This window comes from Antechinus flavipes, chromosome 4 (genome assembly GCF_016432865.1).
Source record: "Antechinus flavipes isolate AdamAnt ecotype Samford, QLD, Australia chromosome 4, AdamAnt_v2, whole genome shotgun sequence".
Classification (NCBI taxonomy): domain Eukaryota; kingdom Metazoa; phylum Chordata; class Mammalia; order Dasyuromorphia; family Dasyuridae; genus Antechinus; species Antechinus flavipes.
The window spans coordinates 157,534,150-157,560,111 of NC_067401.1; the positions used below are offsets into that span (position 1 = coordinate 157,534,150).

The 25,962-nt window shown below is 32.1% G+C and overlaps 1 protein-coding gene across 1 annotated transcript in view; it reads left to right on the forward strand.

Annotated features, from left to right (window-relative positions):
• The first annotated feature begins 6,792 nt into the window (after positions 1–6,792).
• LOC127560553 (ABC-type organic anion transporter ABCA8-like) overlaps positions 6,793–25,962 on the forward strand; it is a 101,047-nt gene continuing 81,877 nt past the window's right edge. The window contains exons 1-7 of the mRNA XM_051995229.1: positions 6,793–6,970; positions 11,829–11,930; positions 15,045–15,249; positions 18,663–18,818; positions 22,049–22,152; positions 22,860–23,086; positions 25,784–25,925. Coding sequence (XP_051851189.1) covers positions 11,835–11,930; positions 15,045–15,249; positions 18,663–18,818; positions 22,049–22,152; positions 22,860–23,086; positions 25,784–25,925 — 930 coding nt within the window. The 5' untranslated portion in view covers positions 6,793–6,970; positions 11,829–11,834. The remainder of the gene's footprint in view (positions 6,971–11,828; positions 11,931–15,044; positions 15,250–18,662; positions 18,819–22,048; positions 22,153–22,859; positions 23,087–25,783; positions 25,926–25,962) is intronic.

Consider the following 25,962-nt stretch of genomic DNA (forward strand, 5'->3'; position numbering starts at 1 on the left):
TAATGACCTCCTGGTTCTGCTCATTTCACTTAGCATCAGTTCATGTAAGCTGAGACACTATTTTACAGGAGATCATCAAAGACAACTGCCCAGCTGTAGTAGAATCAGAAGGTAAAATAGGCATTGAAAGAATTCATTGAACACCTTCTGAAAGAGACCCCAAAATAAAAACTCCAAGGAATATTGTGACAAAGGAAAAAATATTACAAGCAGACAGAAAAAAAAATTCAAATACAGAGAAGCCACAATAAACATCACTCAGGATCTAGCAGTTTCCACCTTAAAGGATCAAAGGGCCTGGAATCTGATATTCCAAAAGGCAAAAGAACTTGGAATTCAGCCAAGAATAAACTACCCAACTAAGCTGAGCATTTTCTTCCAGGGAAGAAGATGGAAATTCAATGAAACAGGTGAATTCCATTTATTCCTCATGAAAAAACCAGAGTCAACAAAAAATTTGATCTCCAAATATAGGACTCAAGAGAAGTATAAGAGATAAAAAGAACTCTTGAGAAGTGTATTTCTGTTATGGACATACATAAAGAGCATGTATATAATTTGATTTTACTGTTATAATACAAAAAAGGAAATTAGAAGTGGAAAGGGGATTGTATCAGAAAAAAAAGGAAAAGGGGAGATAAAAAGAGGAAAATTACATCCCATGAAGAGGCAAAGGAAACCTATCATATCTGAAGGAATTAAGGAAGGGGGAGGAACATTGTGTGAATCTTATTCTCATCAGATTTGGCTCAATGAGAAAATATTAGACATATTTGGTTTACAGAGAAACATCTCACCTTATTAAAAAGTGGGAGAGTGAAAGGGAAAAGGAAAAGAGTTGGTTAAATAGAAAGGAATACAAAAAACATAAGGGAAAGTTATAAAAAAGGGAAATGGACTTAAAAGGGGGGAGGGATTCTAAAGAAAGAGAGCTGCATGAGGCAAGTGGTGCCCATAAGTTTAATTCTGGGGAGGGGGATAAGGGTAGTAAGAGAAAAAGAAAAGCATAATCTGGGGATAATAAGATGGCAGGAAATACAGAATTAGTGATTTTAACTGTAAATGTGAATGGGATGAATTCTACCATAAAGCAGAAGCAGGCAGCAGACTGGATCAAAAACCAGAATACTATAATATGTTGTTTACAGGAAATACATTTAAAGCAGGTTGATACATATAGAGTAAAGGTAAAAGGCTGGAGCAGAATCTATTATACTTTAGGTAAAATCAAAAAAGCAGGGGTAGCCAACCTTATCTCAGATCAAGCAAAAGCAAAAATTGATCTAATTAAAAGAGATAAGGAAAGAAACTATATCTTGCTAAAGGGTAGCATAGACAATGAAGCAATATCAATACTAAACATATATGCACCAAGTGGTATAGCATCTAACTTCCTAAAGGAGAAGTTAAGAGAGTTGCAAGAAGAAGTAGACAGCAAAACCATAATAGTGGGAGATCTTAACCTTGCACTCTCAGAATTAGATAAATCAAACCACAAAATAAGAAAGAAGGTAAAGAGATAAATAGAATTCTAGAAAAGTTAGGTATGATAGATCTTTGGAGAAAACTAAATGGAGACAGAAAGGGGTACACTTTCTTCTCAGCAGTTCATGGAACCTATATAAAAATTGACCATATATTAGGACATAATGATCTCAAAATTAAATGCAGAAAGATAGAAATAGTAAATGCAATAAAAACTACATTCAACAAAAAGCTAGGGGTAAATAAGCCAAAAAGTAATTGGAAATTAAATAATCTCATCCTAAAGAATGAATGGGTAAAACAGCAAATCATGGACACAATTAATAATTTCACCCAAGGGAATGACAACAATGAGACAATATACCAAAATTTGTGGGATGCAGCCAAAGTGGTAATAAGGGGAAATTTTATAGCTCTAGATGCCTACTTGAATAAAATAGAAAAAGAGAAGACCAATGAATTGGGCTTGCAACTTAAAAAGCTAGAAAAAGAACAAATTAAAAACTCCCAATCAAATACTAAACTTGAAATTCTAAAATTAAAAGGCCAAATTAATAAAATTGAAAGTAAAAAACTATTGAATTAATAAATAAAACTAAGAATTGGTTTTATGAAAAACCCAACAAAATAGAAAAACCTTTGGTAAATTTGATTAGAAAAGGGAAAGAGGAAAATCAAATTGTTAGTCTTAAAAATGAAAAGGGAGAACTTTCCACTAATGAAGAGGAAATTAGAGCAATAATGAGGAGTTATTTTGCCCAACTTTATGCCAATAAATTTGACAAGCTAAGTGAAATGGATGACTACCTTCAAAAATATAGGCTGCCCAGATTAACGGAGGAGGAAGTAAATTACTTAAATAGTCCCATTTTAGAAAAAGAAATAGAACAAGCTATTAATCAACTCCCTAAGAAAAATCCCCAGGACCAGATGGATTTACATGTAAATTCTACCAAACATTTAAAGAACAATTAACTCCAATGCTAAATAAACTATTAGAAAAAATAGGGAATGAAGGAGTCCTACCAAATTCCTTTTACAGAGGACATGGTACTGATACCTAAACCAGATAGGCTGAAAACAGAGAAAGAAAATTATAGACTAATCTCCCTAATGAATATTGATGAAAAATATTAAATAAAATATTACCAAAAAGATTACAGAAAATCATCCCCAAGATAATACACCATGACCAAGTAAGATTTATACCAGGAATGCAGGGTTGGTTTGATATTAGAAAAACTATTAGCATAATTGAATATATCAATAACCAAATTAACAAGAACCATATGATTATCTCAATACATACAGAAAAAGCATTTGATAAAATCCAACATCCATTCCTAATAAAAACTTGAGAGAATATGGGAATAAATGAGCTTTTCCTTAAAATAGAAGCATCTATTTAAAACTCAGTAAGCATCATATGTAATGGGAAAACTGGAATCATTCCCAATAAGATCAGGAATGAAACAAGGTTGCCCACTATCACCATTACTATTCAATATTGTATTCAAAATGCTAGCTTCAGCAATAAGAGTTGAGAAAGAGATTAAAAGAATTGGAGTAGGTAATGAGGAAACCAAATTATCACTATCTGCAGATGATATGATGGTATACTTAGAGAACCCCAGGGATTCCACTAAAAGCTATTAGAAATAATCTAAACTTTAGCAAAGTTTCAGGATACAAAATAAATCCACATAAATCATCAGCATTCTTATATATCACTAACAAAATCCAACAGTTAGAGATACAAAAAGAAATTCCATTTAAAGTAACCGCTGATAGTATAAAATATTTGGGAATCTATCTGCCTAGGGAAAGTCAGGAACTCTACGAACAAAACTACAAAAAAAATTAAGTGCTCTTGGGTAAGTCAAGCGAATATAATAAAGATGACAATACTACCTAAACTAATTTATTTGGTTAGTGTGATACCAATCAGACTCCCAAAAAGCTATTTTATTGACCTAGAAAAATAACAAAATTCATCTGGAAGAACAAAAGGTCAAGAATTTCAAAGGAATTAATGAAGAGAAAAGCAAATGAAGGTGGCCTAGCTATATCAGATCTAAAACTATATTATAAAGCAGTGGTCATCAAAACCATTTGGTACTGACTAAGAAACAGAGAAGTTGATCAATGGAATAGATTAGGCTCACAGAACAAAATAATCAAGACTATAGCAATCTAGTATTTGACAAACTCAAAGGCCCCAGCTTTTGGGATAAGAATTCACTATTTGACAAAAACTGCTTGGAAAATTGGAAACTAGTATGGCAGAAGACCCACATTTAACACCCAATATCAAGATAAGGTTGAAATAGGTTCATGATCTAAACATAAAGAATGATATTATAAACAAATTAGAAGAACACAAGATAGTTTATTTCTCAGATTTGTGGAGGAGGAAGGAATTTGTGACCAAAGAAGAACTAAAGATCATTATTGATCACAAAGTAGATAATTTTGATATTAAGTTTAAAAGTTTTTATATAAACAAAACTAATGCAGACAAGATTAGAAGGGAAGTAATAAACTGGGAAAATATTTTTATAGTCAAAGGTTCTGATAAAGACCTAATTTCCAAATATGTAGAGAATTGACTCTAATTTATAAGAAATCAAGCCATTCTCTAATTGATAAATGGTCAAAAGATATGTACAGACAATTTCCGGCTGAAGAAATGAAAACTATTTCTAGCCATATGAAAAGATGCTCCAAGTCATTATTAATCAGAGAAATGCACATCAAGACAATTCTGAGATACTACTACAACCTCTCAGATTGGCTAGGATGACAGGAAAAGATAATGCTGAATGTTGGAGGTGATGTGGGAAAACTGGGCCACTAATGCACTGCGGTTGGTGGAATTGTGAATGCATCCACCCATTCTGGAGAGCAATTTAGAACTATGCTCAAAAAGTTAATAAACTGTGCATCCCCTCTGATCCACCAAGTGTTACTACTGGGCTTAGATCCCAAAGAGATCTTAAAGAAGGGAAAGGGACTAACATGTGCAAAAATGTTTGTGGTAGTCCTTATTGTAGTGGCAAGAAACTGGAAATTGAATGGATGCCCATCAATTGAAGAATGGTTGAGTAAGTTGTGGAATATAGAGGTTATGGAATATTATTGTTCTGTAAGAAATGACCAGCAGGATGACTTCAGAAAGACCTGGAGAGACTTATACGAACTGAAACTGAGTGAAATGAGCAGGAACAGGAGATCATTATATACTTCAACAACAATACTATATGATGAACAATTCTGATGGACGTGACTCTCTTCAACAATGAGATGAACCAAGTCAGTTCCATTTGTTCAATGAGGCAGAGAACCAGCTACACTCAGAGAAAGAACTCTGGGAATTGAATGTGAACCACAACAAAGCATTTACACTCCCTATGTTTTGTCCATTTGTATTTTTGATTACCTTCCCAGGTTAATTTTACCTTATTTCTAAGTCTATTTTTCTTGTGCAGCAAAATAATTATATGGATATGTATACATATATTGTATTTAACATAGCCTTTAATATGTATTTAACATGTATTGGTCAACCTGCCATCTAGGGGAGGGGGTGGGGGAAAGGAGGGGAAAAGTTGGAACAGAAGGTTTTGCAAGGGTCAGTGCTGAAAAATTACCCATTCATATATCTTGTAAATAAAAAGCTATAATAAAATATTTTAAAAAGAGTTGAGCTATGCTCATCTTAACATGTAATCTGGGTCTTCTGATTTTTATAACCTCTTGCTTTCTCAGCTAGATCTGAGGACCGATATGATTTTGGTACATTCAGCAAATAGATCTGGGAGTTGGTCTATCTCTCTGCTCTGTGCTCTGGTTCTTAAGGAGGTAGGGTGCCTACTCTATCAGAATTGAATGAGCAGCTCTCAATCTAGAACTATAACCTAGAACTAGGTAATCGTTAATGGAATTGTAAATTGGTAACTGGTCCTGCACCTAGGGCTAACAAAAAGATCTCCTGTAATCTCTTTCTAACTAGGAGTTGGTTTCTCATAGGGCTCTAGGTATTGGACTGTTCAGGGTGCTAATGCTTCTGTTTTTGCCAAATCCCTCCTCACCTCAAGATCTATAATTGGTGCCACTTCTTCCATGCCACTCTCTCAGCCAGCCACCATGCCAGCACCTGCTATCCTCTCTTATATATTTCTAAACTTTCCTGAATTAGAAAATATATCACTGTGACATTTTGTTGATTACCCAATTTATAGCTTTGTTTGATGCACTTTTTAATGTTACTTAGAAAGGCGTGTTGGGAAAGTTTGGCAAAAATTGGAGCTCTGCTCCACGTTTTGTCTATGCCCTCCCCCCTTTGAAAATTACTAATTATCTTTAAGTCTAATTTTATTTTCCACAGATTTGTAATAAGGAAGAAAATTATCAATTCACAATTCCCTAACCTCTCTATTAAAGCAATTATCTCAAGCAAAGTAAAAATTGAATTACAATCATGACACAAGCATTTACTTTAGAATACTAAAAATAATCAATGGGATTGGTTGTTGTTTGAGCTGTTATTGTAGTTGTGGTTGTAGTGGTGGTGGTGGTTTAGTGATAATGACAGAAGTTTTTTGTGAGAAGGCAACTGTGGAGAAGCAGATGAGCCCTAAAATCATGTCTTATATGATCTGGGTTTAGATCGTGTCTGCCTTATTTACAAATTGCTGGACTTTGGGCAAGTTTCACCTTTCTGAATGTTTCCCCATCTGCAAATTGAAATCATGATTTTTTTCCCATGTCTTCCAGAATTGTTGTGAGAATTAAACGTGGTAATGTTAATAAAACACTTTATAAAGTATAAAAAATAAAGGCCAACTAGTTAATATTATGATTTATATCATTTGCCTGAAGTAAAGTTAAAATTCTCAGTTGAAATTCCTTAACATCCATCACTACTTGTATTGATTTTAGGGGTTACTTATCATTTTAATTCTTATCTTGTCTTCCCTTTCTTTCTTTCCTAATTTCAATCTGCTCTTTGGATTGTTTACATTTTTCCTGTTTAAAGATTACATTGTGGATGACCACATCCTTCTTGATGGACTTTTTCTCTTTTTTTTTTTTTTTTTTTGAAGCATTTGAACTTGGTAATTTCTCCTTTATTTCAGGAAGCAAAGAGTCACAGGAGTAAATGTAGAATTTGTCTTCATGTAATTATTCCTTCCAGAATAACATGCACAGCCAACCATCTATTGCTGTTGTTTTCCTGCACTGACTAGAGGAGAAAGAAATAGAAAACAGGACACAAAGAATCATGTGACTCGTGTTATTTTGGCAGGCTGGCTGACTGACCTTAACCCTCTTCAAAACTTATCTGAATAAGAACTGTCGAAAATAGGCAAACATTGAAAACTTCATGTAAAATGGACTGTGAAGCAATTTGAACTATTCTCTGGGATATAGAGAAAAATGAATTGATAATACTTCTAGATTCCTTATTTCAGCTTTCCTGACTGTAAGTTAATCTATATTTTTACTCTTTGTTTTATGTAATGTATAAACTCCTTTCAGTATAGTGAACATGCCATAAATGGTTGCAAAATGAAGAATGGCATTCAACTAGATCTGTTCAGGGAAATATGAATGGAAACTATATATATATTAATGGTTCATGTCCCTGAAATATCTATATATTCGATATAATATAGACCAAAATATCTGGAAGTAATTTGGGAATTTCTATCATTCATATAAAGGCAGAAATGTGAAGACTATTGAGAATCCAATGAAATATATTAGAGAATAGGCTATGAGAAATATATCTGAAATTTCTAAATGTAATCTAAAGCTACTTTTCACTTACTTTCATTGCCAACACATTTGCAAGCATTTGGTTAATTTACTTATTTATTTTTCTCTGTTTTTTTTTCATTTTCTAACTGACTTTGTGAGTATTCCTCTGAGCTCTCAAAGAGACTTTTTCTTCCCAGAAAATGGAGATATTTTTATTGAGCCTGTTTTTCAGTCTCATATTAAAAGAATGTAGAGACTAGAACAGGTTTACTCTTTTGTTAAGAAAAATCCACTTTGAAAAAGAAATGATTTGAATTGTTTTTTAATATAAGTTTATTATTTCCAGAAGACATTATTTTTCTCTTCATAAGAGTTTGAGTTTCACAGTTTGTTTTTGTTGCTAGTATAATTTAGCAGACTATGGGGTTTTGCTCAGGAATTTCCAACTGAAAACAAGAAGAAGAAAAAAGTCATTTATTGTAATTCTACTGAGTTAATAGGAAACAAAGAATCATAAATTAAGAACTAGAAGGTAGACTTTGAGTCCAATTTTCTTATTATCTAGTAATTATCTAGTCCAACTTTCTCAACTCAAAGACAAGAAAACTAAAATCCAATGAAATTATTTAATTTGCCTGGGGTCACACATCACAGAGTCAATATTGAAATTCAGATTCCCTGAAGATCTATCATTCAAAAATTTATATTGAACCATACTTATTTACACAATACATATTTACATATACACATATGAAAACCCTTATAATTGATGAAGTTTTGTTCACAGCCTTTTGCCTGGTTCTCATAAACTGAACTCGAACTAGGAGTTGTGAAACTCCTTTACATTTATTATCTTTTAGCTAAATTGATAAGAAAAATTTCATACACTTAAAAGTAAATTGAACCAATATACTAGTAGTTACTTTATATAATTAGTTTAAATTCAAGCAAAGCAGAAATAGAATTCTTATCGACAAACAAATATATGTTTTAGACTCTCTGGAGATTCACAATGGCATAGTAAATAATGGACAGGTCTTCATTCTGCTCTGAAACATATTGTTGTTGCTGTTGTTTATCCTTTGTTTTCCAAGACGACCATGACATCAGGAAGGTGATCTCATGACATGCAAGTGAATTGAACTTGATGTAAAGGAGGGCTAGGCAAAATTACCACCTCATTGTCCCCTCCAGAACCATCTGGTTCTAGTAGGCAAATACAGATAAGGAAGACTGGAGATGGCCCTGGATGTTCCATCTTTTAAAGCTAAGATCTTCAACAGGTTTGACTGAGGCCACACCTATTTAGTGATTAAGAATAGGTAGCATTTGAAGCAAAGAATCTCCTCTTTCACCTAGTCCAAAAAAAATCTAAATAAATAAAAATGAGACATGTTAGTTGTCTAATCATGGATCAAATCATTTAACCTCCCATTGTTCCCAGGCACCCTGATACTGTTAGTTGTAATAGAATCATTCTGCTTGTATTCATGGTCAAGAAAAGGTTTACAAATCAAGTAGAATCCATAGGGATGAAATTACAGATCCAGAATTTTAATTTTTTTTTGTATTTTAAAGAAGAAATGCACTTTTATCAGGTCTTAAACTTTACATAATTTTGTAAATATGGAATTTTTTAAAAAGTCAGTCCTTTTATTCTTTTCTCTAACACCAAAAAATGATTTTCCAATTACCCCAAATTAATGTTAGTCAGCAAATATTTCTGCTCACAAGGGAATCACCAATCTATATGGAGACACAATACAAACAGCTAGGTACAAACAAGTTATATGTTGAATAAATTAGAGATAATCAAAAGAGGGAAGACACTAAACTTAAAGTAGTTCAGGAAAGGCTTCCTATAAGAGTACTGGATTTTAGCTAGAGGTATATAAGGTATAAGAAGGTGATGAGGGGAAAGAATAGGTTATGAATGAACAAGAGAGGATTTTTCATTTGATCCTTAAAGTAATAAGGAGCCACTAGAGTTTTTTGAGTGAGAATGAGAAGGAAAAACCTAGTCAAATGGTTTAGGAAAATCACTGAAAACAAATTTGAGGATAGACTGGAATTTAGAGAGATTTGTGGAAGCAGACTAATCAGTGAGTTATTGCAACAGTCTAGGCAAGAAGTGATGTGGTACAGCCTGGTGTTAGTGGCAGATGAGAGAAGGTGACATTTTTTTAAAATGCTGCAGAAATCCAATCTGCAGGTCTTGAGAAAAGAATTATTATTGGGATGAGACAGAATAAGGAGTCAAGTATGGACATGTATACATATATTGTATTTAACATATGCTTTAACATATTTAACATGTATTGTTCTACCTGCCATCTGGGGAAAGGGAGTGGGAGGAAGTTGGGGAAAAATTGGAACAAAAGGTTTTGCAATTGTCAATGCTGAAAAATTACCCATGCATATATTTTGTAAATAAAAAGCTATAATAATAATAAAAAAAAGAATAAGGAGTCAACTATGACACCTGACTAGATTGTCAGATTGAGAACTGATAGGATTAGGGTACCTTTAACAATAATAGGAAAGTTAGGAAGAGAGGAGATTTCAGTTTAATATACAATGCATTTAAAATAAGATATTCAATTTAAGATATCCATTGGCACTTGGAGATTCAAAACTAGAAATCAAATTGGATGACCTTGAAGATAATCAACACTGTTAAATGAGAGAACATGAGATAACTTGCTCAAAACAATCAAAATATCCCTCCAAAGTTTTGTTCCTGTTTACCAGTCTACACAGTCCAAATCCCAAACAGTGTTGTAGACTGTTCTATGTGGTTGGAACAACCTGATACTTGGGTATATATAATAAGGTTTAATTCATTCCAATGGATCCTTTAAAATTTCAATATCCTAAAAATTTAGAAGCAAGCATGGACAGGGGAAGAGATCTCCAAGAGAGATTTAAAACCTAGTAGCTCTTTAAAGAAGAAACTCCAGGACACTGTCACATTGGTGGGAGGGGGAAGGAGAGACAGAAATCTTGGGACATTTTGAGGTTGTTTCTGGGGAGGCCAGTGATAGAGGAAGGAAAAGTCAGGGAATGACTATTCAAATATATTTCCCTTGTGCATTCACTAGGGACATGTTAGGAAATACAGCAGACAATTTCTTTAAGAGTAGGAATTATTTTGTTTTTGTCTTTAGCCAATTCACACTATGTTTGCCACGTAGTTAAGTGTTTAAAAATGTTTTTGTTTAATTTGATTGATAATGAATCTTTTAGAGAAAAAAAAAGTGTTTCACTTTATTCATAGCAACATTGATTTACTGAAAGATAAATTTAGTCTTACATGTTAGGATTCTACCAACAGTGCCAACTGACTTTCAGGGGAATATCATTAGATGTTCAAATGCCATTCCTATTATATTATTTTTTTCTTAAATCAGTTGAAATGTCTTTGTAAGATATATTAAGGGTCTCAAACAGTAATTTCACTATTCCTTGAAAGTATTACAATATATGATTTTCTTATTAAAGAGAATTTACTTTGTGAGTAGGTGGCAGGTAGTCAAAAAGGAAAGGTTTAATAAGAGGAAAATTCCCCAACTCTATTCCATCAAGGTTCAAAAAAGCACTTCTTCATTGTCATTTCTCTCATATTTCTAAAACCAAAATGGAGAGGAGGGGGAAAGTATTTATTAATCCCCTTTAAATGTTAGGCCCTGTCCTAATTATTTTATAAATATTAGTTCATTTGATTCTCACAACAACCCTGTAAGGTAGAAGCTATTATTATCTCTACTTTATGTATTAGGAAACTGAGGCAGACAGTAGTTAAATGAATTACTTGCTCAGGCTCAAACAGCCAACCTGAATGACTCTAAATAACTTACTAAGTTGTAAAGGTAAGAAAGGTGTCCTCAGAGATTAGAGCCCAGGTATTCCTGGGTTTTTATCAACTAATTTTAAAGAAAAGAGAATATAGAAAGGATGACATTACTTCCAGTATTTCTCTCAACATCCAGTGATATTTCCTTAAAGTCAGTTAGTACCATTGGTGAAATGCTAACTTTTAATATTAATTTACCTTTCAGTAAATCAATACTGCTATTTGTGAAGCAGATGGACACTTGGCTCTGAAAGAGTTCATTCTTGCTTGATCAGATCAATAAACATTTCTTTAGCACTTACTGTGTGGCAAGTATAGTACCACTTGGCTAGAAATAAAAAAGGCAAAACTAAGGGGCAGCTAGTTGGTGTAGTGGGTAGAGCATTAACTCTGAAGTCAGGAGGAGCTGTGTGGCTTCAGACACTTAATACTCCCTAGCTGTGTGAGTTTAGGCAAGTCACTTAACCCCAATTGCCTCAGCAAAAAAGAAGAAGAAGAAGAAGAAGAAGAGAAGAAGAAGAAGAAGAAGAAGAAGAAGAAGAAGAAGAAGAAGAAGAAGAAGAAGAAGAAGAAGAAGAAGAAGAAGAAGAAGAAGAAGAAGAAGAATACATTTGAAAAGATACAAAAACATATTTCTGGTTTTGAAAAACAAATAATTTTTTCTCAATATATGTGTGTATAGCAATTATAGCAATTATATTCTTTTCTCTACTTTTGTCACAAACAGGTCAAAATGATTAAAAGAAAGATAAGCATTTGCCAACAAACTCGGGCCCTTCTGTGCAAGAACATTATTAAAAAATGGAGGATGAAAAGAGAGAGTCTAGTGGTATGATTAAAAGTTCATGTCATTATATGTTTTTTTGCTTGACTCATATTTATTATAAAGATTTTATTTCTATTTTCAATAGTATGGAAAAGGAGAGGTAGGAGAGAGAAATAAATATCTGATCACTGAAAATGTTATTTAACAAAAGCAAAAATAAAGGAAAAATTTCAAATTAGAAGTGCCAATGAAAAAGGAAGTAAAGAAAACAGAAATAAATCTCTCATTCTCTTTCTCTCTCTTTCCTCTCTCTTTCTCTCACTCTCACCCTGTCTGTCTGCCTCTGTCTTAAAATGAAAAAGAAGTAGCACTTCCCCAAATCATCAACCCAGAGAAATCACACAAAAACATTCTGCTTAGCTGAGATTCAGAGTTTCTGGATCTGCAACAACAAAAACAGTAACCAACCAACAATTTAATGTTCAAATGGCCAAATATATATTTAGTTTCTGCTTCAGTAACTCATTAAGGTGCATTACGAGGAAAATACTAGTTAGGTTGGAAGGACTATAAAAAAATAGAAAAACTCATTTTGGGATGTTCTTTTACTCCAATAAAACACTACATTAATCCAAAGACCTGAATTTCCAAATACTATAATCACACAGATTTATAGTATTGATTGCTTCCTAAATTGCCTTTTATGTAGATTTCCCCAAGTCACAATTACTAAAACAGCCAAAGTGGTAGTGAGCAATGTGATAGGAGCTGGTCCCCCAAACAGAACATCCCAATAATCCTTAATCCTCTCTACTTTCTTAATAGTATTTCATTTTTTTCCAAACTATGTAAAGATAGTTTTCAATTACCCCTCCCCAATACAGGAAGTAATCTGATATAGGTTAAACATGTGCAGTCCTTTTAAATATATTTACAAATGTGTCATGTATTGCAAGAAAAATCAGATCAAAAAGGAAAAAAACCACACACACAAAAGCAAACAATAAAACAAAACAAATGGTTAAAATACTATGTTTCAATCCACATTCAGTTTCCATAGTTTTCTCTCTGGATATGCATGGTATTTTTCCATCTTAAAACTATTGGAATTATTCTGGATTACTGCATTGCTAAGAAGAGCTAAATCTATCACAGTTATTCATCACATAACCTTGCTATTACTATGTACAAAGTTCTCCTGGTTCTGCCCACTTCACTTAGTGTCAGTTTATACTCAAATCTGACAGATATAATACCCTTGTTCTTTTAATTTGCTTATAGTATCACTTTTTATGTCTAAATCATAAACACATTTTGACCTTATCTGCTCATCAATTTGTATAGAACAGTAATATTCTATTACATTTATATACCATAACTTATTCATCCAATCTCCAACTGATGAGCATCCACTCAATTTCCAGTTTCTTGTCACTGCCAGAAGAGCAGCTTTGGCTGTGGATCCTTTCCTTCTTTTATGATCTCTTTATGATTTTTAGGATCTTTTATGATATAGACCTAATAATAACACTGCTGGATCAAAGGGTTTGCACAGTTTTATAGCCCTTGGAGCATGATTTTAAATTGATCTCCACAATGATTGGATCATTTCACAATTCCACTAACAATGCATTAGTGTTCCAGTTTTCCCACATCCCCTCCAACATTCATAATTATCTTTTCCTGTCATTTTAGTCAATCTGAGAGGTGTTAAATGATACCTCATAGTTGTCTTAATTTGTATTTCTCTAATAGTGATTTAGAGCATTTTATATGACTCTAATATGGCTTTAATTACTTCATCTCAACATTGTCTATTCATATCTTTTGACCATTTATCAATTAGGTAGTGACAAGTATTCTTACAATTTAAGTCCGTTCTCTATATATATTTTTAAAATTAAGCTTTTATCAGAAATACCAACTGTAAAAATTATTTCATAACTTTCTGCTTCTTTTCTAATTTTGCCTGTATTAATTTTGATTGTGCAAAACCTTTTTAATTTAATGTAATCAAAATTATCCATTTTGCATTTAATAATGTTCTCCAATTCTTTGACTATTAATTTCTTCCCTTTCCACAGATCTGATAGATAGACTATCCCTTGTTGTTGTAATTTGCTTATACTATTACCCTTTATGCCTAAATCATGAACACATTTTGATCTTATCTGGGTATAGGTTGTCATTGCCTACTTTATGTCATACTATTTTCTATTTTTTCCAGAAATTTTTGTTAAATAATGAGTTCTTATCCCAGAAGCTGGAGTCTTTGGGTTTATCAAACAGTAGATTTCTATAATCATTGACTATTAAGTCTTGTGTATCTAACCTATTTTACTGATTCACTTCTCTATTTCTTAACCAGTACCAAATGGTTTTTATGATTGCCACTTTATAATATAGTTTTTGGTCTGATACTCGTCCTTCCTTTGCAATTTTTTTCATTAATTCCCTTGATATTCTTGATCTTTTGTTCTTCCAGGTGAATTTTATTGTTATTTTTTTCTAGCTCTATAAAGTAAATTTTTGGCAGTTGGTTGGTATTGCACTGAATCAATAGGTTAATTTAGGTAGAATTGTCATTTTTATTATATTAGCTCAGGCTACCCATGAACAATTGATATTTTTCCAATTGTTCAGATCTAATTTTTCAACACATGTTATTTTTTTAGCAAAACTAATGAACTCTTCCCTCTCACTCTTACCTAAATTGATTCAAAACATTGCTTTTATCTCATTTCTCAAGGAACATATATTTTAAAAGGGCCACACAGAAGTGTTGGAAATTGGAAACAGCAGAAAATGAATAGATGAAAAGGATGCAAGATACCTTAAAAATACTGTTAATTTTGAATGTTGGAGGAGGGTGCTTCATAAACTTTAAAATTCTACATAAATTATTTTTATTAATTCTTTGCTAGAATTACTAATTATTAGTTTTGCTTTTGATAGGCAAAACATATTGTGTCTTCCCAGCTCTATTTTGGTTTTTTGGTTCTTGGCTTTGTCTTGTAAGAATATATTAGAAATATAAGTTTAATGGAACAAGAACTGCTGTCTATTTATCAATTAGTCAATACAAGTGGCTGATTTTGAATTCAATACACAGGGGAATTAAATAGAAAATGTGCTTGATGAGAATAGCCATTTATTTTTTTCTCTTATGTTTAATAGGAATGGCTTCTTTCATTGCTACTTTGCCTGCAGCTGTTTCTGGTTGGATTATTTAATGAAGTCTCTAAGGTTCCTGAAGTACCTCCAGTAGACCTAGGACGTGTAGACAAATTTAATGAATCTGACTTTTTAATTCAATATGAGCCAATCACCAATATAACTCAACAGATAATGGAAAAAATGTCTTTGGCTTCCTTCATGAAAGGTGTGTTCTCTACTATCTTAGAATAATATTTGGCGTTATTATCCTATTTTATTACAAAGATAAAAATGTTTAATCTTAGATAAAAGACATAGGATGGAGTTAACTATTTAATATTCTTAATGTTATGATACATAAACTCAGATTAGGTCAACAGTTAAAATCATTTTCTCAGTTTTCTTGTGTCTGATTTTAGAAAGTCCAAGACTGCATAGTTACCTTTTATCTTAAATTAGATTAATGGCAGGAAAAGCTCAGTAGACTTTAAGTTTCGATCTTTGAAATAGTTCAACAATCTTGATAAAGCTTGGTTATTGATATACACATTTAATAAAACAGTCTATGGTTTATGTCTCTATCTCATTTAGGAAAGGATCTAATTTAGAGAATGGACTCTGTTTCTTTCTTAAATCAATAAATATTCCCTTATAGGAAAGGTTATTTCAATAGACCTCTACAAACAATTAGAATTAGAGTTCTTTGCTACTCATCTTAATGATAGAATGCATATTGGATATATAAAGAGAGGCATTGTTGCATAGTAGACAGATACTGAGCTTTGAGAACAGAAAGCTTAAATTTTTGAACATCTCAAGTTTCCTAGAGTAATTGTGTGAACCATGGACAATCAAATCATGTAAATTTTCAGTGCCCTAGTAAATTCTCTAAAACTGAATTGATGATATTATCTGGCCCCAAACTATCTTTTGGGTCTCTCCCTAAAACCATTTGTACTATTGCCAATATGACCTGCTTATTATTCCCCATATATGATATTCCATTTCCCACCACCATTCCTTAGCCCTGGAAAATTTTCATTTTCACTTTCACTCCTCAGAACCAAAAGCTCCCTTCTAAGCTCAGCTCAAGCTAAGAGATATTTCCTAATATCCCTCAATTTTGCCACCTCAAAGTTAATTGTGTATTTGTTTTGTATTTATCTTGTATTTACTAATTTTTAGACATGTGTTATGGTACAAGAGGGGAGGGACTAATCAATTTTTTAAAATGTGTTTTGCCAGTACCTAGCATAGTACCTGACATACAGCAGGTACAAAATAAATTGATTATTAATCGATTGATCTACATCACTGGAGAAATTGTCATACAGGAAAATCCTTACAGGAATCAAATCACTGTCATCTTCACCCTCCTAGACCAAAAGAATGTCAAAGCTAAATTATATATGCTCTATCATATGCTCTATCTTGAATTAAGAAAAGCTCTAGAGAAACCAGAAAAGTTTATGAGATCTTCTTTCCACTCCCATCCCTCATTCTAATAGTCATAATTGTGATCTACACCATCTTATTTGTCTTATTCATCTTATTCAGATGACGAATCTGAATAAGTTTTCCTATAGAGTTTAGAAGTTTTCAGCTAATTTGTTAACATTGACTATCAATATTGAGTTTCCCCATAAATTTTCAGGGAAAATAAACAATATATAGTGTTTATTTATCTTGTGAATCGCCTCAGTTTTAAGTAAGCAATTCCCTTCACTCATCTCCTTTTGAATTTTTTATTCTAATTCTATTATTAACTAAAATTTTCTTCTATTCTTAAGACCCTGAGGCTGAGTGGTTTTTTTTTTTTTTTTTTTTTTTTTTTTTGGTGTTATAACATACCTCCCTCCATTTTCTTCTAATATTTTAATAAAATGGATCGTTAATAAAATGAAGTTCCCATTTGCTAATAAATTAATTTTTCCTTCATTTCCTTAGTTCTTCCTTCCTATCCTATCCCAACCACAAATAATCCCTTATGTCAAAAGGGAATAGGAAGAGAGGAAATGTAAGGTTAGGGAGAATTTTTCTGGGTAATGGGGGAATGAGTAGCAACTCTGGTATCTATTTATTTTAATTAATTTAATTTACTAATTAAATCCAGTTTTCCTATTTTAATGAATATAAATAGCAACAGCATTCTAAATTTTAATTGCCTGAAATAAAGCCCTGTTCATCCCATTATATTTATTATTGTACTCAGAGTTCACCAGGTATATTATCAATCTTTCTATTCTTGAATCTGAGTTAATTCTTACTGGTTTACTTCAGAGTCATCAGTCTTACAATTAGTTTAAAACTTTGGTTACTACACCTTGTATTAATTATAAGGACTCATCAAGCTCACTGTAGGCAACCTACATGTATAGCACTCCACCTCACCTGACTTCCAGCAGGTTAATATCATGTGGATCTCAGTTCCTTAATTCCTTCTTTGGTTTGAAGCAAAAACAGTTCTTTCCTTCAGTGTTAGGATAGGCCAAGAATCTCTAAGGCATTTAGGATTAGTTTAGTAATGAAATAGTATTAAAGTTAGCAGCTCTGAGGATTTAGGGAAGCAAGAGGGAGCAAGTTGAGGAAAGATAAGCAAGTGATAGACGAAGTTACCATCTGTGTAATCATAAGCCAATTATTTAGTCTTTCTGTGTCTTGGTTTTCCCCTTTAAAAAATGAAAGATGGATCTTTTCCAAATTTAAATCTATGATAATATTATCACTTGTTTTCTTCTCTTCCCATTTACAGAGACACAATCTTAAGAATCATAAAAATGATGCTTCTGAATAAACTAGAAATTACATTATTGAAAAAGAAATTTAATGTTGTCATTGTCAACAAAGGCAAATTGGGAGAAGAAACTAATGGTGCTTGCAACTGATATTTGGAGAGAGTATTTAGGGGTATATAAATTCTTACAATGATGAGAAGTTAACTTAACTTTGAAATACATGTTGAACCTCTTCCAGAGTGGGCTTCATTCCAAGCGATGAATGAAGCTAAACTAAATATTTACAAATTGAAATGTCCAATTTGTTTTGTCTCAAGGGATAAGGGAGTAAAGGGAGAGATAAGTGAGAAGGTAAGCTTTAGTTACCAGAGTGGGGAAATGAGAGAGAAAAACGTTTACTCTCTTTAGATATTTGAATGTTCACTAGTGAAAATGCTATAAGAATATATCATTTTTCCAACTGTATATAGACCTACCACTCCCTGATATAAAAAGATATTCATTATTAATCCTATTTATTCCAAATTAATCATAATAGTATAATAAATCATTCATTTTTAATCAAAACTGTTTTCATCTGATAAAGATATCTCTGCTAAGTGAAGTCAAGGTGATTGATTGGTTTTATTAAGCTCTATCTTTGCACTTATCTCTCTATGCTTTTGGATATATACTTCCTTAAGTAGTCTCAAATGACATTTAAAAGGTGGTTTGTTTAAAAGGACAATGTGAGAAAAGATACATTTCTCATGTGTTATAATTTCTAGATGACTGAAAATACCTTTGATCATGCTATTTTATCTGAATCCTCTATACAATTGAGTAACTTCATATATTGAGGAATTTAAATTAGTTGAACACCAATTAATCATCTTAAATGACTATTTTTCCTTGTGCATGACAGGAATAAATGTCACTGGGATTGAAGATGAAAATGATATGACATCATTGCAAAAATATTTCGACATAATGGCAATCAGCTTTCATGATATGTTTTCATATGAGTTCAAGTCTTGGGGATACAGAATTCCATTTTTTACAGAATATCATGATCGTCCAGGTGACTTTCCCTTTGACTAAATATTCTTCTTTCTTGGCTATTTCTTCATAAGCAAGTTAGGGGATGAAGTATATAAAAGTGATTTTTATCAACAACAAAAATGAATAGCATGCATTCAATTCCTAAAACTCAAATAGTATGCTTCTTTATGAAAATAAAAAAATAATTTCCTGTAAAATTTTAACTCTCAGTTAACAAGTTGCTATTTGTTTTCCTTCTCAACTTTATTGTATGCTTTTGATAGGCCTATATAAATAGCATGATTTGAGAAAATCAGATTAACCTTAATAAGCATTTCCTTTAATTTTCTAATTAATGCTATTTTCATGTTTTATCAGGATAATGATTTTTGTCTGTGTAGTCTTAGTATTTTCCTCTACCAATACAAAAAAAATTGTCATAGACCTAGAGATCTCTCAAAAGGATAGAATAATTCTATAGTAATCAAGAAAAAACTCAAAAGGAAAAGTAATTTTTCACAAAACTTACATAAATAACTAGAAGAAATGAAGAAACAATAATAAATGAAATAGAACTTCTGAAGGAAAGAATTGAAAAGAGGAGAAATAGTTTAGAAGAGATAGTGTGAACCTTATCCAAATTATGAAATACTTGAAAATTTAAAAAGATCAATCAGAAATCAGTGACTCCATGAGTCTACAAGTATTAGAACAAAATAACAAGTTTGAAAATAATATAAAATGTAAAATATCTGATACTAAAAACAACTGACATAGGAAAATATCAATAAGAGAATTTAAGAATCACTGGATTCTTTAAATATCATATGTTTTGGGGAGGAGAAGCCTTAATATCATATTTCTAGAAATATTAAGTGAAAATTATTCAGATCTATTAGAAAGCAGATAAAAATAATCAGTGGATCATCTCTGTAATGAAATCCCAAAATAAAAAGTCCTAGGAATGTCATAGTCAAAATCTCAAAATCTTACATCAAACAAACAAACAAATATATATATACTATATTGAACAAATACCAGAGAGAAAAAATAGTGAACTTACCAAGGAAATACAGTAAGAATCACCCAAGAACTGGTAGCTTCTTATTATAAAGTAAAAGGAGATCTTGCAATACAATATTTCAAAAGGCAAAATATCCGAGCAAAAATAATCTTATAGGAGGAAATGAACCTATAATGAAATGGAGAACTTTAAATCATTTTGGATAAAAATATTAGAGGAACATATAAAATTAGAAATACAAGCAAAAGACTTAAGGAGGAGCTATAGTGATGATGAAGTGCTAGCATTCTAATAATTGTGGAAGAAATAAATGTTCCTTCAGAACCTTAATCTTCCAAGAGCATTAAAGGAATTAAATAAGAAAACCAGAATTCTTTGAAGTGAACTGGCTCTGTTGTGAGTGCTTGAAGAGAAAAAAATAGAAATAAAATTAAGAGGGTAAAAGGAATACAGTAAGTTAGATAAGAAGAAGATGGGGATAGAACTTGTTATAAAGGCAGGTAGGTTACATGGGAGATAGAGTACTATATCTGGGGTCAGGAAGACATGTTAAGACACTAGCTTCTTAGACATTTACTAGCTGTTGTACCTAAGCAAGTTATTTAATCTCTGTCTGCCTCAGTTTCTTCAACTATAAAGTGATGATAATACTCCCCACTTGCCAGAGTTGTAAGGGTGAAATTAAATAATATTTATAAAGTGCTTTGTAAACTTTTAAATGCTATGTAAATGCTAGTTATTCTCAAAATTGAGGTGAGTGAGAACAGAAATATGGAGGACAAGGGTACAGGGATCATATGAAACTCACTCTTACCTGAAACAAAAGAGGGTTGAACACACACACACACACACACACACACACACACACACACAGAGTTTGTGTAGAAATAAATACAACTCAACAGGGAAAATAGGAGAGAAAGGAAATAGAAAGGAAGGGAAAGGAAACAATGACATAGATTATTTTAGAAGGTCATGAGTAATATGAAATGATATGGAACAAAGTTAGCAGAACAAAAGAACAATTATACAAAGAAAATAATAGTGCAAAGAAAAATAATTTTGAAAGATTCAAATAAATGTCATATCTCCAGAGTACTTATGCAAAAATGTTATCAACACAGAATTGATGGATACAGATGCAGAATGAGACAAATTTTTGAATATGAACATGATTCATTTTGCTTAATTTTGCTTTATTTGTTACAAGAGATTTTTTTCTCCTTCCTTTTTCTCAGATTTTAGTTCAGGAAAGAAAGGGAGAAGAGGGCAGAGTTAGTAATAATAATACCAAAAAAAGAAGAGGACCATCAAAACATTCTTTTAAATGTGCCAAAGAGAAATATGTTCAGAAAGAAGCACAGACGTGAAATAATTTTGAATGTACCATGTGAAATTTATTTTATACTTTTTAAAGTGAAGGAAACAGTACAAAATAGAGACCCATAATTTCAAATAGAATCCCTTTATATCTCCAGGTGTTCTGCTATACAAGTGAAAATGCTCTCTGATTTTTAGTTTGTAAATTCAAAACTAATACATATTTTGAGTAAGTTGGGCAAAGGGCAGAGTTTTTTGGGATGGTAGGGAAGATATTATGAGCAGGGAAATTGATGTATTTTAAAATTTTGAAAAAACTTTTACTTGAATATTTTGTGATTTACCACTTCTTCCTATAACAAAATCCTTCCCTCAACTTTTAATAATGTAACTCAAACTACTTTAGAAAACAATGTGAAAACTATTTCATTAAATATGGTCTCAGTTTGCAGCATTTTCTAGCTCTACTAGAATTTCCAGAAGAATTCACACCCCATTGAACCCTTAAAAGGATTCGATATTTTGTTTTTAGACATGTTAACATATTTTATTCTATGACATACCTGAACTTAACAAATTATTTTAAATCATATAAGTTGAAGCAGAGATAGCTAGTGCAATAATAGATAGAACACAGGACTTAGAGTTAGCAAAACCCAAGTTTAATTTCAATCTCAGATCACTTAAAGAGTTTGCCTCAGTTTTTTCAACTGTAAAATGAAAATAATAAAAGCTCTGTCTTCCATAGTAACTATATCAGATGAGAAAATAAGAGGGCTTAGCACAAGGCCAAGCATATAAAGCACTCTATAAATGCTCATTCCCTTCCCTTCCTCATATAGAAAAGGCTCTCCACAGATTTAGAGCAAAATGCCTTTTCCTGATTTAATCCGATCCCATAATGATGTTTTTGCTTCTCTTTACAGCACATTGTAAAGACAATGATGGAGAAATCATGTGTTCACTTGAAAGATATTGGGAAAAGGGTTTTGTGGCTTTACAAGCTGCCATTAATTCTGCTATTATAGAAGTAAGTATCAAATTTTAAGAATTCTAATGATCAATATGTTATATTCTGACCATTTCACTTTCTTGCTTACTAATTCTTCTAGGATGAAATCTAAATTCCTCATTCTGGCATTACAGGTTTTTCATAATCTGACTCCAACCCACATATTTTTATTCATGTAGGCTATATTCCAGTGAAATGCAACCACTAGCTATACCATATATTCAATATACAATTTCCTGCCCCCATATGTTTGCCCAGGCCTTTTCCCTTTCCTGAAATGTATTTCCTCCTCTTGTGCTTTTTAAAATTCTTCTCTTCCTCAAGGCTCAGTTCAGATATCACTTCTTCCATGTGACATTCTTTATTTCTATAAGTGTTTTTCTTCTATTAAAATATTACTAAATTTATTTGTCTCATCTCTTTCCATCCCACCCTCATCCCTACCTTGACTTCTTCACTTCCTACCTCCCAATAAAAAAACAATTTAAAGGCAGGGTTCATGTTTTATACACCCAATGCCCATTAGATAAAATGGTGCTAAGCAACATTTGCCAAATATGTTTATTGGACAATGTTAAGCATATCCTATGCTTAAATTGCCCGCTTATGGAAAAACATAAGATATGTGATTACTAAAAATCAAAAGAATGAAAGAATAGACAATTCCTTCTTATTTAGTCACTGGTTTGATATGTTGATTTTTTTATGTTAATATGCCACTTTAGATTGCAACAAACCATTCTGTGATGGAGCAGCTGATGTCAGTCAATGGTATAATAATGAAGGTGCCTCCTTTCATTTCCCAACTTGGAATCCTTAATGACTTCGTCATTTTCACCTACTTAATTTTTTTCTCGCCAATGATATATTTTGTATGCCTTAATGTTACAAGAGAGAGAAGAAAGGCTAAGAACTATATGACAATAATGGGCCTCCAGGATTCAGCTTTCTGGTAAGTTATAGGTTTTGAATTCAAATAATGTGAAGGAATAGAACATTGATGCTAACTAGAAACCAATAGTTCTTTTTTTTTCTAGGATTGTGATGTAAATTTCATATAGTTGACACATTGCTAATTTTACAAAAAGATGTTCCTAGCATTTAATTATTACCCATGCTCACCTATATGCATAGGGATATAGTCTTACGACATTTAGTAGATTGATTTGTTTTTCTCCCAGAACAGATCATATGTTATTTGTTTTTTTTTTTTATTTTCTATTCTGAGTAAGGTTCAACAGTGTGGAAGAAAATAGAATAATGAAAATATAAGAATTAGTTTAAAGATATTGATATAAAGATCTGTAAGAATACTTCCACTATATGCATTCTCTGACACATTAAAGTATTGCATATGGTTATAGCTTGCTACAATTGAAAAAGATTGTGGGGAAATTGTCATAGAGATTATCAACAATTTGACTTGAATATATGATGGGTATAAAAATTGTCACTCAGGCTAGGAAAAAACTAGACTAAAAAGAAATGGGTTAAGCATAGGAGATAAAATATAAAACTCCACATCATGTGGATTCTATGTATCTATGTATCTATGAAATATTAAAACACCTAGAAAAATATCCTCAGGATATTGGGAAAATCCTTAAAGGAAGATATATTGCAAGATCTCTAATGTATTGGATAATTGGGACTTTTTTGGTCTTTACAAGTTAAGACCAAGGAGAGCATTAAATGAATATATCAATGAATAAATCAATAAATGAAAAACCATTGCTAATTGTTAGGTGTACAAATACTAAAAGATAGACAGTATTGAGCTCAATGATCTCATGTTCTAATAAAAGAAGAAACCGATGTAAGGGAGTGGAGACCAAGGAAAGTCCATTTGAACTAGAAAGTCAAAGGGATAGTGAATAGAGTTATAAAGTTAAAAACTTATATGACTTGAAAGTAATAAAATAGGGTGTTGTTGCTGTTTTTTGGCAATGCCAAAACTTTTGCAACCAAATAGTGATAATAACTCATGTTCTAATAGTGCTTAATTAAAATTAACCAAGTGCTATCCTTATAACAACTTCCCAAAGTAGGTAGCATGAGTATTACTATTGGACAAAGGAAGAAACTGAGCCTTAGAATTTTCCAAGTATCCAGAACTAGAAGCTATATTAGAGATCACCTGTTCCAGCCCTGCCATTTTACAGATGAGTAAATTGAGTCTCAGAAGGATTGAGTGATTAATCCAACAGTAAGCAACAGAACAAATTTGAATCCAGGTTCTTTGACTTTAAATCTAATGTTCTTCCCTATATAGCAAACTGTTTTTCTCTTCACAACCATTATCTTTGGAGGTTCTCAACTTATTCTAAAGAAGCTGCTATTATTCAAAAACATATTTGGAACTCCTTATTGAGGTAAAGAGAGGAAGCTTTGCAGTTTCCCTCTCTTGATATGTATAGGTTCATTTTAGAATTAGCCTTCACTTTGGTGTGAATCACACCCTTGTCTTATGTAAGGGGTTCCCCCCTTCCCAGTCCATTTTCAAGGCTTTTATATAACATGCTTATAACATCACTAATATCCTTAATACAAAAATGAACAAGATTACAAGATGTATCAAAACCAGATCTAAGAATGTTGTTTTCTCTCTAACCATTTTTTGGATGGATACTTTACTCAAGATATGCTACCAGAAAATATATTAGATGCTGAGCTCACTTAAATGACAGAGATTTTTCTTTTGGGAATATCTATTTTCCCCAACTATGGCTTGCAATAGCAATAAAGCTTCTTTGCCTGACCTGTCCCATAATATCATGAATGTAGTTCCTTTATAGACCAATGCATTCTTTTGAAAAATTCATTTAGGATCTATGCCAAATTCTTGTAAATATCTTTAGTGATGGAAATTCTTTCACTTTTGAGGGGAAGACAATTTTTTTCCACTGATTCTTATGATGAATGAACAAGTTGTTTAACATTATTTGGGGTCAAAAAGAACATGTGACTCTAAATTAATGGTATTGATTTTCAAGGGCAAATTGTCAAAATGAGGAATTCAATAAATTTTTTGAGAAATGTCAATACCCCAGGAATTTTGTGCATAGCTTCCAAAAGTGATCATAAGGAAGAATAAAACACACTCATCACATCAGCTTTGTTCCATCCATTTTAATATATATATATATATATATAGCATTAATTTATATGTGTGTGTACAACTCATGTGAAGGATTTTAATGAAAATGTTATAGGCAATTTGTCTAGGTGCATAGGGAATTGAACAAGACTAAAATGGCATATATTTCTGTTATACTCAGTAAGATATAATGGAAAGGCCACTGACTATGTAGTCAGAGTAACAATTAAAATCCTCATTCCAATGCTTATATTTTTGTAATTTCTGGGCAAGTCATAATCTCTCTGGACCTGTTTCCTCATCTGTAAAATGAGGAGGTTTGGGTTGGCCTATGAAGTCCCTTCCATTTCTAGAGATATGAGTCAAATTAAAGGTAGTTGTGGAATTTATGTTTCCCTTCAAAAAGAAGATGATTACCACCCTTTTTTGATGACAGATGGTCACTTGACTAAAAGAATAGACTCAGACATTTTTGATCAGTTCCTAAAATTTTAAGGTAGAAAGAATTGCCTGACTATGTAACATTGAAATTATGTTCTTTTTCTACTTTAGGCTTTCCTGGGGTTTACTATATGGTGGTTACATTTTTATTTTGGCAACTCTGCTGACCATTACAGTAAAATCTTCTGAATTTATAGTCATGACTGGTTACTTCATGGTATTCTCCCTGTTTCTCTTATATGGTCTCTCTTTGGTGAGTAGGTACAGTTTCTTTTCCCTATTATTTCCTT